This window comes from Vanellus vanellus (genome assembly GCF_965231255.1).
Source record: "Vanellus vanellus genome assembly, chromosome: 14".
NCBI lineage: Eukaryota > Metazoa > Chordata > Aves > Charadriiformes > Charadriidae > Vanellus > Vanellus vanellus.
The window spans coordinates 11215133-11231977 of record NC_138919.1 but is presented as its reverse complement, the minus strand read 5'-3'; the positions used below and the strand labels follow the sequence as shown (position 1 = coordinate 11231977).

The 16845-nt window shown below is 35.8% G+C and overlaps 1 protein-coding gene across 1 annotated transcript in view; it reads left to right on the top strand.

Moving 5' to 3' along the window:
* LOC309677456 (BTB/POZ domain-containing protein KCTD5) overlaps nucleotides 1-16845 on the top strand; it is a 66928-nt gene that overhangs the window by 15258 nt on the left and 34825 nt on the right. Inside the window, exons 3-13 of the mRNA XM_082490254.1 lie at nucleotides 837-879; nucleotides 1078-1215; nucleotides 2455-2599; nucleotides 5019-5116; nucleotides 5876-5951; nucleotides 7422-7490; nucleotides 7971-8067; nucleotides 9265-9438; nucleotides 9847-10064; nucleotides 10844-10901; nucleotides 11815-11967. Of these exons, the coding sequence (XP_082346380.1) occupies nucleotides 837-879; nucleotides 1078-1215; nucleotides 2455-2599; nucleotides 5019-5116; nucleotides 5876-5951; nucleotides 7422-7490; nucleotides 7971-8067; nucleotides 9265-9438; nucleotides 9847-10064; nucleotides 10844-10901; nucleotides 11815-11967 (1269 nt within the window). The remainder of the gene's footprint in view (nucleotides 1-836; nucleotides 880-1077; nucleotides 1216-2454; nucleotides 2600-5018; nucleotides 5117-5875; nucleotides 5952-7421; nucleotides 7491-7970; nucleotides 8068-9264; nucleotides 9439-9846; nucleotides 10065-10843; nucleotides 10902-11814; nucleotides 11968-16845) is intronic.

The window sequence follows — 16845 nt, the reverse complement described above, 5'->3', positions numbered from 1 at the left end:
AAGGGGCTAGAAGGTAAGTGGATTAGAAGCAAGTCTGGTGCAGTGTTTTGTTTTTTTTTAAAAGTATAATGTTGAGATTCTAGCAAGTTATTGGAATGGATATAAACTTAAAATGAGAAAAAACCAAACTGTAGTCATCTATTGTTTCAATGTTATTGCTTGTTTTCATTCAAGAGAACTTTTCAGATTGTCTTAAAAGTGGCCTCTTAGAGAAGCTCTTTCTTGAAGATGAGCTTTAATTTGTGTTCCTCCAAGAGCTTTTCGCTTTAAAAATGTAGAACTGCTTTCCTGAAACTTTATGCCTTGCTTCTACTGATTGGAAATCTCTCATTCTTTTTCTTTAAATCTTTTTCCTAACAACCAGTAAGTAGTTGAAAGCTCTGTCTTCTTACTTTTGATCTTTCAGATAACGTTTATCTTTCACTCTTTACCATTTATGTTAAGAAGTACTGTGATGGATTTCTATGAATATTCGTCAGTGCACTCGTTTGGGTATTTTCCCCCCTTAAGAAGATTTGGCAATTTACTGTGACTTACATTACAATCTTCAGAATTATTCTGGGGAAAAAAAAATAAAATTGTAAATCAGTGATAACCCAGTCAGGTCTATAAGTCTTTTAGCAAAATAAGCGTTGTGATGCTGAACTGAATTTCTCCAGAGGCCTCGGTGAAGGCAGTGTAATATGAACACACGCTTAAATATTTTGCTTGATTGCAGATGTAATAGCTTATTTTGGACAATCAGTATTCTAAATACTTGCTGGAAGATCAAAATCAATGTTAGCATATGTCTTTAATGACTGGTTAAAATATATTTTTCTCTCCTCTGGCAACAGGTTGTCTTGGCTCGAGAATTGGCAAGTTCTAGAGAATATGCCAGTAAGTATTGACTCCTTCAACATGAACTCTTTAAAAACACAGTATCAATGTAGTCCTGTTACAAAACACCTGCTCAAAAGACAGAATTAGTGGTTTTATGGTAATTTTACCTAACCAAAAAAAAACCCAAGCAAATTATTTAGATGGACTTCATTTGGTTATACCTCCTGCATTTTCACTCTGTCTTTTTTAATTAAGTTAAAATTCTAGAAAAACGTCATATCATAAAAGAAAACAAGGTGCCATATGTGACACGAGAGAGAGATGTAATGTCCCGCCTGGATCACCCTTTCTTTGTGAAACTCTACTTCACTTTTCAGGATGATGAAAAGCTATGTATCCTTTGCATTTTAAAACTTGCTGTACCACTTTCTTAAAAGTAACAATCCCCAGTTTTGATTCCTTTGAAACATTGTCTGACATGAATGATGAATATAACTTGAGGTATTTAAAATATCTTAATGTTTGCAATGCATTTTTTTCAGTCATGCTTTTAATAAAAGTTAAGAATGAGTGTGCCCCCTCAAAGAGAACAGTGCGTGACTTGTGGGTTGGGGGTTGAATAAAACAATTTGTATTGTCCACGTGATAAATGCTGAAGAGCAACTTGAAACAATCTGTTTAAAATAATAAAATTTTAAAAAGGGGGTATATGAGAAATGTTTTAGAAATGTTTTATTTCTGATATATACAGTAAAACAGCACAACTCCTGTGTTTAAAATACAGGGGTAGCAAGCTTTATTTACTAATATTTCTTATTTGAACAATTAGATCTAGTAAAATTTTTCTTATGTAAAAGTGTTTACAGAATGATCTGAATAATAGAAAGCTGAAACTCTTCTGTTTGGGCTACTGTTTCCCAAGTTCTCTTCCTAGCAATAATTGCCAAGTGCAGTTTCATCTTGAAAGCTCACTGGTTTGCAGTTGGCTTTTTTCTTCTTGTGAAGAAAACCTTAATCATGTGAATTTCCTCCTAAACTTCCTGCTTTGAATTGGCTGTGCCAAGGGTAAAAGGATAGATCAGTCCATTTTTGGGCTCAATAAGTAGCTGTGTTTCACAGAGGCTGCGAGCAGTGCCAACAGGCCCTGTGTCGTGCGTGTGCATGTACATGCATACATCGTACACGCATGCAGCAACAGAACTTACAGGGGCTCTCTTGTAATGTAAAAACTTGCCCATGAGCACTGGGCTGACTTTGGAACTTTCCAGATGATGCGGCAATTTTAAACTTAAGTTGAATGCTCCTTATAACTGTAAATACTTCTCTTTGAGGGCAATTAATGTGTACAGTTTAAATGAATTATTCAGGTGACTATCTGGAAAAAACTACAGATTTAACCCCTCATGTAGGCTTTGCTGTGCTAAGAAATTGGGACCTGTGTCCTAGGTTGTTAATATATTTAAGAAATTATTTTACGTTGCTGCCATGTAAAGTTTCAAACTAACCAATTTACTTCTTCCCCGTTATTCATGTATTTTTAGTAGTATTCTTGTCTTTGGAATGAGGTGTGGGTTGTTTTTTTTTTTGTTTTAGAATGGTTTAGTCATAGACCTTAACTATACTTAAATTCAGATTTTGGGCTTAGCTATGCCAAAAATGGAGAGCTGCTAAAGTATATACGCAAAATTGGCTCATTTGATGAGACTTGTACCAGGTTTTATACTGCTGAAATTGTATCAGCCCTGGAGTATTTGCATGGGAAAGGAATAATTCACAGGTAATACGAAGTTGAGATCAACATGCATTTGATTATGCACCAGGTGTTTTTTCTAGAAATGTTCTTTGTGAAGTCTAAAGCAAATGTGGATTTCATGGAAAGCTAATGAGAGCATAATAGCATTTCATTAGCATTTGTACTGCTGTTAACATAGGGAGATAAACAAAAAAAACAAAAAAAAAAAACAAAAAAAAAAAAAAAAACACTTTAGGAGGAGAGCCAATCTCTGTTATTAGACCAACTGTTCTAGCGGGGAAAAAAAGAAAACTTTTTGGCCTAGAATTCACATTACCAAAAGCTTGTCTTTTTCATGCTTGATCAGTTGGTCTAAAAAAAAAGAAGCTGACTCTTTGGTTAACTATTTTTGGTTTCTGTGGTATTATGTACCAAAAGAAACCAGAATTCTGCTGGTGTGTGAAATAGTGTGCAGCATGTCATCAAGAAAAATAAAATAAATGTATGTCAGTTTTCACTGAGTGAACAGTTCCCACAAAGCTGAACAATAACTAGGTAAATGGTGAAATTTAGCAAAGTTTTTGATAGGACATTTGCAGTTGTTCTTGATGTAATTATATTGTCTGGATAAACATGTTTTGTCATTCATGTTTTTTAAACAAATTAAAGCTGTAAGTATGAGAAATCTGAGCTGCAGAACTTCTTTTTGGGTAAGAAATCTATGGTGTCGTGTTCCCAAACAGTTGTTCACGGAACAGTAGATGCTAGTTGGCAAAAAGCGGCTGATTGTAACTCTGATAGCATTATTACTTTCAGTTATATTTAAAAGGACAATGTATTCTTGTAATACTGTTCTGTGAAATAGTTGGGAATAGAATCTAAGGAGGGCTAGATGTGGAGAGTACTAAAAGCATAAAATTTTCTACGGTGGGGAGGTGGGTGGGGGAAGTTCAAGAACTCCCAGTTTCATGTTGATTTTATAGTCCATGTGTTAGGCTGGGAGAATGCTTACAAAATGAATATAGCATGATTGTCTGTATTACCAAGCCTATACTGAAAATCTTGTATTATAAAAGATCCGCCTTATATTTGTCTTCATATGAAGGCCACTATGAGAAGCTCAAATAAAACAGTGAACTTGTGCAATTAGAGAACTTAGTATAAAGTTTATTTCATTATAAGTCCATAGCTCTACCAGTGCCTGAAAGCTTTTGGGATTTTCTGCTGCCTAAAGAAATGTGACATGAGATTGAACTACTTTAAGATGCCAGTCTACTCTGGGAAAGTTACTGCAGATATATCTCTCTATGTATCTAGATATATAGATATATCCTAGATCCATAATATAACATTAATATATAATATAGGTATGTGATATATTACATAAACTGTATATAGAGTACTATATATACACGTACATACGTATATGTAAAAAACCCACACAACTGTTAAAAAGGTCTGTTCCATTCATTTACTTTCTACTTCTCTCTGAGAATAGTTACAGGAAAATGAAGAGGATTTTTATGGCTTGTGTGTCATAATTACTTCATACCAATTGCGCTCTGTGCTAGTTCATAGGCTTTAAACTGTACAACTGTACAACCCATGCTTTTTCATAATACGGGGCTCTAATATGAGGAAAATAATGTTGCACAGTGGTTGATGGAAACAGCTTTGAATTTGCACTATCTTTTCTTACAAGTCAGTCAAAACAACTCCCATGCTTCTAGACTTCTTTGAGCACCCAAAGATACTTCTTAGGAGGGAAGTGTGTCAGCTTTTCTTGTCAACTGAAGAAACTCAGTGCAAAGTAAATATCATAACAGTGTAGCCCAATGCTATTTTTATGTTGTTGATAAATTAACTTCTTGACATCTAACTCTGTATTGCTGTATATTGCATGTGTGATAATGTGAGGTCTGGTTTTATGCAGAATTGGAGGCAGTGTCCATACAAATGGTACGCATGTCTTTGAAATACAGATTATACGTGGATTTGTATGTGACAGATGTAAACATGCCATTCTTAAAGAGTGGAAGTGCTTTACAGTTTTTATCTGTTCTGGATGTTTAGCTGGGGGGTGCCATTGTTTGGCACTGGAGTTTTGCACTGACTGAACAGGTCTAGATCTTACTGCCATATCAATCTGTCAGATGTTATTTAAATAAGGCTTGAGAGTGAAAGTGTTGTTTTTTTCATTTTTATTGAACAAGTGAAATGCACAATAGCTTAGTTTTGAGGTTATTCATTACTTCAGATGTTTTTAGAAAAAATGTTAATTAACAGGCTTTTCAAAATCCATTAGCAGCCTGTGTGTTGACAGCTACAAGTTAGCGGAAAGTTGACACAACAATGTTTATAGAATACCTGCATCATTTACGATATCATCAGGTACATAAGTCACTAGACAGTTTTGCAACTTTAATTTGTGTGCTGTTTAAATATAAAAATCTGCCTTTTCCAGGGACCTTAAGCCAGAGAACATCTTGCTAAATGAAGATATGCACATTCAAATAACAGACTTTGGAACAGCAAAAGTATTATCTGCAGATAGCAGACAAGGTATGCCGTTACTTACTTCATCATGTGACACAGATAACTAGAGCAAGTGGTCCTTTGAAAATGTATGTGTGTTGTAATTACCAATTTATATTCTTCAAACGTCATTACCTCTTATCTAACAAAATCACTGAGAGATCTTGAAAGAGTTTTGACTTTCACTTAGATTGTGTCAGAAGAGGTAGTGGTATAGCCAGCTAGATCACCCAATACAGTGGGAAGGTAAACTACTTCAAACTACTTTTAGTTTGTATTCTTGTTTTGCAAATTAATAGTTACTGTGGCTCAGCTGAAACAGTAAGTTGTTACTCTGCTTATGTATTTAACCCCAGTGACTATCAGCATTGCTCAAATGCGAAGGTTATAGAATTCTTGTCACTAGTTGCTTAGAAATAACCTGTGAATCAATGATGCTGCACACAGTGCCTGAAAAAAGGACTAGGCTGAACTGAATTTTATAAACTTAATTTTTTACTTGAATATAGTAAGCTTGTGTTGGTAGATTTTATACCTAACAAAGTTCCTAAGTGCCTAGCTTCTTGAACCAGTTAGATATCACTGAGATTTATTGATTTATCTCTTCCAAGGAGGTTTTGTGGATGGGTAGAGAAATTAAATTCCTGTGGGTTCTTTGTAGTGTTACATAACTTGCAATAGTAGTTTGCCTTTGGGGACTTTTTTATCTGGTGGGGGCAGTGGGGAAGGGGTAAGTTGGCTTCTCCATAAGTATGTATTTCTTATTTCTTTCAATTTTATTACCAGCGCGGGCAAACTCATTTGTAGGGACAGCACAATATGTTTCTCCAGAGCTGCTGACAGAGAAATCTGCCTGTAAAAGGTGAGGACTCCATTGTATTTCCGAACTTTACTGACTCTGTCAGGATACTGTCAAATGGGGGAAAGGGATAAATAAAGCAAGCAAGCTTAGTATTTCAAAGAAGCAAGATGATTTGAGTATAAAGTTTTTTAAGAGAGCTTGAAATACTTTTTTCTTAAGTATTGCTTCTTGTCTGAGTGCTGATTTCCTCAGTTAATCTGCTTTCTGGAGTTCTCCAGGCAGGATTAGGTGTTGTCAGGAGAAGGTGTGTAATGTGAAGTTGGATTTCTCTTACCCATAAATAAATCAGAAAACCTTTTTCTATTATCCAAATAATATAAATATTTTAATTCTGTTTTATATAAGCTTCCTCTAATATGGTAGTTCCTGCTGTAAAAGCAACTGAATATCACATTCTGTCAGTTAGGGGAGAGGCTGCAGCTTTCTTTGGCGTGTATTTGGATCAACTTGCAGTTATCTTTGCCAAGCTTTGCTTGGGGTTTGCAATGGTTTAAAACTCATCTCTGTGCCCAGTATGAGTGATACCCTTAAGAAATTTCTTACCTCATTTAAATTGGTTCTTGATGGTAACCTACAGACTGTTATATATCTATTTTATTACACTGCTGGAAGAATATTCAAAGTAATCGCTGACAAATCATAGGGAAAAGAGATCTCTTGAATGAATAACTGGTAACTTGTGCTAGTGTTTCTTGAAATTATAGAAATACCATTAGACTTTCCACTTTTACTTCTAATAATGAGATTTTGACTGGTTTGGCTAATGGAAAGACTCCATCAGGCTATCATCTCCTTTTAGAAGTTACATAATGCTTCATCTTTACAGAAAACTCTTTGTGTAGTTTTGAGTCTCTGTTAGTATTTTAGAATTCCATGAGGATTTCTAAGCTTTAATCAAATCTATGTATAGTTTATCATGAGGTAAAATAAGTTAAAAATACTCTTTCAGGCCAACACACTAAAACTTAACTTTCCCTCACCCATGTACCATATACTGCCTTTTTGTTTGTGTCTTAAGAAAAGCTTTAAGTGAAAAAGCTATATTGTGACTCTTTTTTTTTTTTTTTGCATAAAATGTTCAGATGAAGGGATTTTAATTGTGAAGGAGCATATATTGCATTAAGTTGGATGCATTTCTGAACTGTGGTAGTGGAGAATAAGTATTCTAACTTTTTAGTCTCCTTACATACCCATTAATTATTTTGACTGATAATGCAGCTGTCTTGCACATGTGTTTGTAGTCAGTTGTTATGGGATGGTCACTATAAACTTTTTTTTTTAAGTTCTGTTGCTACCTTACTTTTCTGTTAATGAATGAAGTGAAAATAGTGTGGAAATTATGCTAGGCAGGTTTGTCTAATGTGTTCGTGCTATGTTCTAACTAGCAGAAGCTTAATTATTTTTTTAAAATTAGTTTAAAGATCTGTTATAGGAAAACATGCTATATGGTTTTTTTACTTTCTTTTGAAGCTCTGACCTCTGGGCTCTGGGATGTATAATATATCAGCTGGTAGCTGGATTGCCTCCATTTAGAGCTGGGTAAGAGTTTTAAGTGAATTCTTTACATGTGAATCATAAACTTCTTGACTTGCTTTTGGCTTTTACCTGACTACTAGTTCTGAAGTACAACTTTTTATGGTGCAGTGTTTGTTAATGTCGTGCCTGCTTTTATTTGTCCTTTCTGATGTCATGAAGATGCTTAGACAGTTATAACAAGAGTTCCTGAGAGAGATTCCTTAATTTTTCCTAGGATTTCACATGTAATTTATATCATATGTGAAGAGGGTATGAGGCACCTCTGTACTTAGCCATTTGGACTTTTCTTGTTATTATTCAAGTATCTGGTGCTTACAGGATCGTAGATACTTGGAAGAGTGTACCCCTTTACCCTAGGAAGATTTATGGGAATGTGACTTAACTTGTAGATCTCCTGTTTAATGTTTGTCCAGGTTGTGTACTGTTAAGCTGAAAGAACTACAAAGAACTAGTAACAAGAGCTAATGTCTTTCTCTTTTGCAGAAATGAGTATCTTATATTCCAGAAGATAATAAAGTTGGAATATGACTTTCCAGAAAAATTTTTTCCCAAGGCAAAAGACCTTGTTGAAAAGCTATTGGTAAATATTTGCTGCTGTGAAATGATTTGATGACATTGGTAACATTCTTTTTTTTTCCTAAAGTTTCTATGCACTCTATTGCAAACCTTATAATAAGTAGACTGTGAGTGTTACTGACTGTAGAGGAGTGTCTTGAAAATCAACATCCATAAACAGCACTTAAATTATCATTTGATTATTATTTTTTTAAGTCTGAATTCTAAAGCATGGACAAGGAATGTCTCTCAGTGAAATGGAAGCAAATGGTTTGAAATACTTTGCATTACACTCAGAAGTTAAGGTTCAAATACTTAGGTTCAGAGTGTACTCAGATTAATTCTTGTTGAGTTGTACAACGTATAGAACAGTTTTCAACTAAATGATTCATCACGGAGATATATTCATTACAATGTAAATCAACTTACCTCGCATTTTAACATGCACTTACCTTGCACTTAATGCATGTCTCGACAGTATCAGCCAAAGAATTACTGTGCCTGTGAATGTCTGACAGATAGATCTACTTTTTCTTCCTACCTTAGCAGTGAGATACAGCTGTGACACTAAAATGAATATGCAGAGAATGTTTTGGGGGTGGTATAAGCTTTTTGAAGTTCAATATTCTAGCATATTAGCATGGGGCAGGGGGTGAGGAGGAAACTCTGTTTTACGTTTGTGGATGATGATGAGTGCAACCTTTGTAAAGGGCCTGGCAGCATGTTTCTGTGTCCAGGCCAGCTCTGTGGCCAAGCTGGTGCCTGCTGAATGGTAAGGTCTGGGTTGCATCAACATACTGAGAACTGTGCAGTTTTAGGGTGCTTGAGAGGTTGAAGTTTGACACCAACTGTAGCTTCCATAGCTTCTTGCATCACTAGAATGTGGTGCTGGACTATACTTAAATGAGCTGTGCTCCATCAGGCCTTGTTTGCTTGGTTTTGTTTCTGTCTTTATGAAGAAACAAAGCAGAAAAATTGTGTGGACCCAAAGAAGTGCTCCTTTCTTCAGATCTGTGAGCTAGTCTAATACAAAACCTTGCTGATAAGACATACTGACGAATAATTTATTGTATTATAAGCAGTCTCCTTATATTCTAGATATGTATCCTTAGAGCAGTGAGACCAACTCAACATGTTTTTTGCATGCTGCAGTACAAATTTGAATTATGCTTGCCTTTTCCTTATTATTTTATGCGTGTTAACTTGATTCTAATTTGCACAGGTTCTAGATGCTACCAACAGGTTAGGTTGTGAAGAAATGGGAGGATATGGACCTCTTAAGGCTCACCCCTTCTTCGAATCCATTGTGTGGGAAAACTTACATCTTCAGACACCCCCAAAACTTACAGCGTATTTACCTGCTATGTCAGAGGATGATGAAGACTGTTATGGAAATGTATGTTTGTCTATTGCTATATTCAGCTCCAATGCTGCCTGAGACTTTCCTTAAAGCATAATTATTACATATTAAATATTTTTAATTGAAACTATTGATAAGTTATATTTTAATGAAGATGCAATTATTAAGAATCTAATATAAAATTGCTGGTTAAAATTTGAACCAGTCAGGTTTGGTTTTTTTTTTTTTCTGATAGAGTGAGTGTTCGGGGAAAAAAAACAAATGGTTGGCCTGCTTTTGACTGCTTTTGACCAAGCATACTTTTTTGGTTAAGTGCCTGTTAATCTGTAGAGAGTAGACTGTCTTTTTGCCCAAAAGCATGCTTAAATTAAAAGCTGGCATTTAGTGCAAAATAAGCTTTTTAATCAAAGAAATTTCTTTACTTGATTTTGTTTCCTCCTTTAGTATGACAATCTCCTGAGTCAATTTGGTTGCATGCAAGTTTCTGGTTCTGCCTCTTCCCACTCACTGTCCGCCCCAGAGACGAGTACACCACAGACATCAGGAGGAAATATTGAGCAGTATATTCATGATCTTGACAACAATTCCTTTGAGCTGGACTTACAGTTTTCTGAGGATGAAAAGAGGTTACTTCTGGCAAAACAAGCTGGTGGAAATCCCTGGTAAGATCTCTGAATATAGAATCATAGAATGGTTTAGGTTGGAAGGGACCTTAAAGATCATGTAGTTTCAGCCCCCCCTGCCATGGGCAGGGACATGTTCCACTACAGCAGGTTGCTCAAAGCCCCATCCAACCTGGCCTTGAACACCTCCAGGGATGGGCTCATCTGTTACTTGCACAGAAGTAAGGAATCCAGAATACCTTCACGCAAATAATTAGCAAGTAGATTTTTCTTGACTTCTATTTTTAAAGCTATAGCAGTAAAAGCTAATACTATGTTTCTAAAATTTACAAGGTCTAGAAGATGATGTGAAGTATGTTTATAATACAGGCAGAAATGATGCTCTACCAGTGGTGAGAAGTCTTCCCTCTACAGAGTCCTAGAACTGGAAAAGGTTCCTTCTTTCTTACAGTTGCTATAAGTTGGGTTGTTTTTTTTTTTTTTTTTTTAATAATTCTGTTGCTATCTAACCAAAATACCTCCAGACAAAGTACTTATTAGAATTTCTCTTCACTCTTGAGAGGAGTTTCTCATTTGTGATTTTTTTTTTTCTTTTTTTTTTTTCCCCCCCTGTCAGATTTTAGAAAAAAAATCTTTGGTGTCAAATGAGGAAGAGTCCAAAATTCATCTAGTAAAGTTGTTCAGGACTCTGTGGTGGAAAAGGAGACACTAGGGAGAGACATGAAAAATTGCTTGATGATGATGATAATAAAAGCTGTTTCTGTGAAAGAATTACTTCTGGAGTAATAGTTATTTTTCTTTTTTTTTTTTTTTTTAAGGCATCAGTTTGTAGAAAATAACTTAATCCTAAAAATGGGTCCAGTGGACAAACGAAAGGTATGGGCTTTTCTTAATTCCCTGTAACAAGATTCATCTGTCACATTTTTGCACAGTTGCAGCATAGACAAGGAACCTGTTTTAGAGCTTCCTTTATTTGTAGGTGTTACATTGTTTTATTTATTTTTTTAAATGTAGTTTTTTCTTGTGAATTGATTGTTTTTTCTTAGTTTAGTGGTGTGATCTTGATTTTTTTGAAAAGGTTAAAAATAAATGTGCTATTGATGCTTTCATGTTGAGACTGTAGTAAATGAGTTTTTGTTCCCCGTCCTCCTCCCAGTCTGATATAGTCCACTAAATACTTTGTCTTGATGCATGTCTGCATGCGGATCAAGTCACAAATATCAGAAAATAAAATACAAGCCCATATTGTTCCTTAACTGTGGTGTTTTTCCTGAATCTGACTAGTGCCTGTGTCCTAAGAGAGGCAGAATTGACCTTAGAACAGCTTTAAGTTATAACTTTAACATAGTACAGATGAGCAACAGTAGTCTGTGCCAGCTTTACAGGAATGTAGGTTCTCTGTCATCTAACTCACTACCTGCTTGTTCCTAATTTTCTCGACAAAATCGTGAGTATTGATTAATGTGCTGGAATCTGACAAATAGATTTTGCTTCACTCTGTACAGCTAGTTGTTTTATGTTTTGTTGGACCTTGAAGATGCTTTCTTAAAATAGTACTTGTGTTTTGTCATGTAGTAGAAATGCACTGCGAACCCCTAAAAAAGGAATGGGGTCAAATAAGTAAAGCAAAAGGAAAACAAAAAAAGTCCCCTGAATGCAAACATATTATCCTATCACTGAGCTGTTCTAATTCTACCTCTGTTGTTAAATTGAGACCTACACAGTTATATTTTTTTTTTTTTTTTTCTCATGCCTTTTTTTGCATTGCTGCTTCTACTTTTCTTGTTAGGGATTGTTTGCACGTCGGCGCCAATTGCTGCTCACAGAAGGGCCCCACCTGTATTATGTGGATCCTGTCAATAAAGTTCTAAAAGGAGAAATTCCATGGTCTTTAGAGTTGCGGCCAGAAGCCAAGAATTTTAAGACATTTTTTGTTCACACAGTAAGTGACTTTAATTTCTTTGTAAGTTGTACTGAGGTCCTTGGACAATTGTTATAAGTTGTTAACACATAAATATTTTCTGGAGGAAAATATAATTCCTTAAATACAAGTGTTGATAGTCTTAATTAAAAAAAAAAAAAAAAAAAACAAAAAAAACATGCAAAACCCAAATCCCAAAAAACCCAAACCAAAACACCAACAAAAAACTGACTGTATTTCCCACAAAAATACAAGTGTATTTTTAATTATTCATGTATAAATAAACTGTAAGTGGATTTGGGGATTTGAAGGAAGTTCTTAAGAAGGACTCTTAAAAATTAGGCCTTTTGAAGGAAGTTCTTAAGAAGGACTCTTAAAAAATTAGGCCTCTTTGTAAATAGTGGATCACAAGGAGTGTACCAAAAATATATTGTCAGTTGACTGCTTAACAGTATTGAGATGCCAGATGCATGGTTATTTGGTAATAGATAATGTTATATAATTGTAAGTGGATTTATCTTTTGGAAAGGTTATGAACTGATTCTGAGTAATTATTTCATTAGTAGGTGCAAAATAATTACTTCTCTTTGGTTAAACTGTGTGTGTAGTACTCATTAAAATGTTGTTCACTTATAGCCAAACAGGACATATTACCTGATGGACCCAAGTGGGAATGCTCATAAATGGTGCAAAAAGATACACGAAGTGTGGCGGCACAGATACCACCAGAATGCTGCTAAATAGTAAAGCTCATCCAAAATTTCCCAGTTTCCCTACTTGCTGCTAGAACTCCGTGTGCAGCCGATCAGAGGAATCTTTCCAACCCACCTATTACCATCTCAAGGGGAAGCATATGTCTGAAATGTTCTGTTTTTTGTTTGTTTTTTTTTTTTTTAAAGAAAGAAAAAAAAAAAAAGAAGCAAAAACCTAATGGAATTCAGGGTCGCTTTGCTCGCTCTTTGTGCTTCTGTTGAGGCTTCCACATGCATATCATTGCAGTGAAGATCTTGCTTTTGTGCACTTCAGCTCAATTTCTGCTGCAGACTAGTGGATAGACCTTGCATTACCAGCTTCACTTAAGATGAGTTAAAACCAATCCACACGCACACACGCCGAATCATGTACCAGCCTTGCATTTTATGGGGCTGGAGTTTTCTGTGACTTTCAGATTATCATTAAACTGTATTTCATCAGGGAGCTTTTATACGCCTCTCCTAAGCACCACCTCTTTGTTTTCTCTTCCTTTCCTCACAGTCCCCCAGCTTATTGGTATATGGCATTTGTCGCCAGGTCAGTCGCACCCTTGTGTAATTCCTAATATAGTTCTGGTTGCAGGATTTATGTGGTACTTTAGTAATTATGTGAATGAATCAGATGTATGTGTCTGGCAGACAGGCTCCAGTGATATAGGTTGTGAGAGAGTAGTAAAATGCTGAACGTGGCACTGAAAGTTTTCTCAAATTGAAATGTTGGCTTCTGAAGCGTTTAAGATTTTAAACATTCAATTTAAATTTTAATATGAATCATATGTGTGTTTAATCAAGGGACAATAAACTTACCAGCATGCTTTTAACTAATGCTAACTAAAAAAATAACTAGTTAGTATGGGGGGAAAAGGTTACTATTGAAGTAGTAAATAGTTTTTCACCTTTTCAGGAGATAAGGGCTAGGAGCTTTCTTTCCAGGGTGTGCATGTATTATGCATTTTAGTGGGGCCAACCTATTTACCTGGGTAGAGAAGGAAGTGTGAAAGCTTTGTACAATTGATTACTTGACTTTCTTTTGTCTCATTGTATAATGAGATGTACAAATAATCCTATTTTTGGTCCTTGGCCAAATATTTAGCAACTCTGAAAAAGAACTTAAGCAATTGAAATATTAGATCCATAAAGTAATCTGGCTAAAAATTGAAATGAAAATACTGATACAAAGGGGAAAATGTATGGTACTTAAGGCATATCTGTAAAATGAAAATATTTTTTCATATCGATCTCCTTTATCCTCTTCAAATTAAGGCTTTTTTTTTTTGTGGTCAAACATTTCTTGTAATGTTGCAAAGACATAACTTTCTATGTGCTAAAAACAACTTCCCTAATAGTATTTTCAACGTGCCCGTGTTCCTGAACCTTGCAGAGAGGAATGACCTAGGTCTGGACAAAGGCATTCCTTCCTTGTTTTAAAATGCAGTATAAACATCACACCTATTTATTCACCTTCTATGCATACCATCTCTTTGCATTTTGAGGTCTTGTACTATGATGTGCTTTTCCTTCCACCAAATAAAGAAATGTTCCACTGCAATGTTGGAAAAAAACCTCATGGGCTACTGTTCTAGAAGCAGTATTTTAAAAGCAGTGGCTTATCAGATTTCTCAGAAAACACATGAATGTTGGGTATTTTGTTGTACAGGGTGAAGGAGATTTATTATTGATCCCTTAAAAGCTGTGTTATGTAGTTGAATTTGATGACAGTTCAGCTTTTCCAGTATCTTTCAGTCTTTAAAGGAGAGTGTGCAGTTGCCTTTTCTTTTGGGGGAAATATGTTCTTGCAGTCTTCTGTTAACCCACCATGTACACAGATTTGACAAAAGTAAATCACTGGCTTACAGTGCCTGGTGTTAAGGGAGATAAGGTGTCCTGTAAATGGCTGTATGAGAAAGACAGAACACCATTCCCTATGCATCATGAGAAATTTCATCTCTTACAAGGTACGCTCCTTGTCACTAAAATTTGGAATAGCACAGTATACCTTCTGTCTGTGCCTGTATTAATCCAATATTTACCATTCTAACCAAGATGACATGTATTGTAATTTTGTTGCAGTGCTCTCCATTTGTTCTCTGTCAAATTCCAGCTCTATGTTGGGTCCACTGAGGGCAACCCTGCTGCTTTTGGATTTAGTCTTTGGTGTAGATATGTAGATGTATTCCCAACTTTATACAGGAGAGTTTGGCAGTGATGGAGATTCATGATGCTGCTGCTGTTTGGTGTGACAAAACTTGTCACACAGAAAGTCTGGCAAAGTTGTTCTGCTCATAGTGAAAACCTTAACTTCATCAGGAGATGGAGTGATCTTCATTGGCTGGTTCACTAGGTGGAAATCTAGGAATGCGTAAACATGTTTTCTGTAATATTTAGACTTGTAGTTGCTTTGCCATAACAAAGTAATTACTGTGCTTTTTCACACACTGAAAATCCTCTCTCAGTAGACTTCTGTCCTGCCCACCAAAAGCTTTCAGCCAAAGAAATCTCAATAGCAGTAAGCTATCAAGAAGCTGTCTGGAAGGCTGACTTCTGCATTCTAGTATTCCTTTTTTTTTTTTTTTTTCTTTTGACAATGCTGTCATTAGAAAGCTGAGCATTCTCTAACAGACATCCCTCCCCTTAGAACTTCAGTGTTCCAAATCAGGTCTTCCTTAGCTGCCACTTTTTGGGGAAGGGACTAGAACTTTTCTGGGAGAGGTATTTGTCTGTCTTGGACTGTAAGTGAAATCTGTGGTTTTGAAAGATGGCAGAAAAGTGAGGCAAGACAAAGCAATCATGTGGATTTAAGTATGTTTCACCAGTTTGTCCACTTAAATGTGTATTGGCAGGTGCTGCATACTGCGAAGGGCTGGTTCCTGTTTTAAATGCTTATACCTGAAGTGGGGTAGGTTCATGTTTTGGTCCTGAAGACCACTCCTGTGGTTCATGGGAGTTCACGGAATGAACTGTATGTTCTTCAGAGCTGCAGATAAGCCAGTTAATTTCTCTGCTCTTTATCCAAGGCTTTTCAAAGCACAAAAAGGGTTGTTAGGCACTTCAGGACTCTTCTTCAGACTCCTCGCTGCAAACCTACAGAAAACCCAATCTGTTGATTTGGTTCCATCTTTTGCATTTTGAACAATTGCCAATCATTTCTAAAGAATCTGGTCAGTAATATTGTAATTTTGGTTTGCTTGGGATTAAAACTTCAGGAAGGTGTTCATTCCAACTGTGTTTTGTGTGGTGGAGCTTAAGAAAAGATGAGTACTACTGCTAGAAAGTATTTTTGAATTGCACTGTTCTATTCAGTGTCCAGCCCAGTCACAGGCAGTTTAAAACTACTTTGATAAACTTGGAGAGGTGAGGTTATTCCCATTGGCCTCAAAGCCCAGTTCTGAGGAGGATATTTATTAAGGAAGACTGGCTTTGGGTGTGATGCTGAGACACTGTGAGCAGACTGATATTACCTGTTAAGATTTGCTAAGCATTTGGGTGCTGAAGACATCAAACTATCAGATAGTACTGTGCTCCACTTACATTTCTCCTTCTTACATGATTCATTTATGAAGTATCTGCTCTATATAAGCCTGGAAAAAAACTCTGTAGGTTGAAACAAAGATGGGATAATTGTAATCCATTTTCATAGTTCAATATGCTTAATTTAATGTGTTTGATATCCTTACATTTTGTGCTGGAACTTTTGAAGAATCCTGAGGATTTCCCACATGTACATTTCACAGTTTCTTTCAAATGATATAGTAAAGTCAACGCAATTACTTCATTTGGCCTGTGGACAAAACATTCCCTTCTAACACCTTGCTGAGGAGAGAACTTGTGTATTAATAGTTGCCTAAAGATGTGGTCTATGGATTCTGATCATTCTTTCTACTAGTGAATTGCACAAATAGGTGTGGTATTTATATCTGAAATTTTGCTGAATGCCTGTAATATTTTATGCAAATATTTTATTAATTGAATGGAAGTGCTCCTGCAAAGCTTCATGACACAGATTGCCTGCCCATCAGTTGATCAAGTGAGCTCACAGACAAGTAATTCTCTGACCCAAAATGGCATGCTTTCAGTTAAGACTGGTAATTTAAGAATGTTTCCTCTTTCTCAGAAGAAATATGGCTTTGTATACAGCAAACAATTGGAG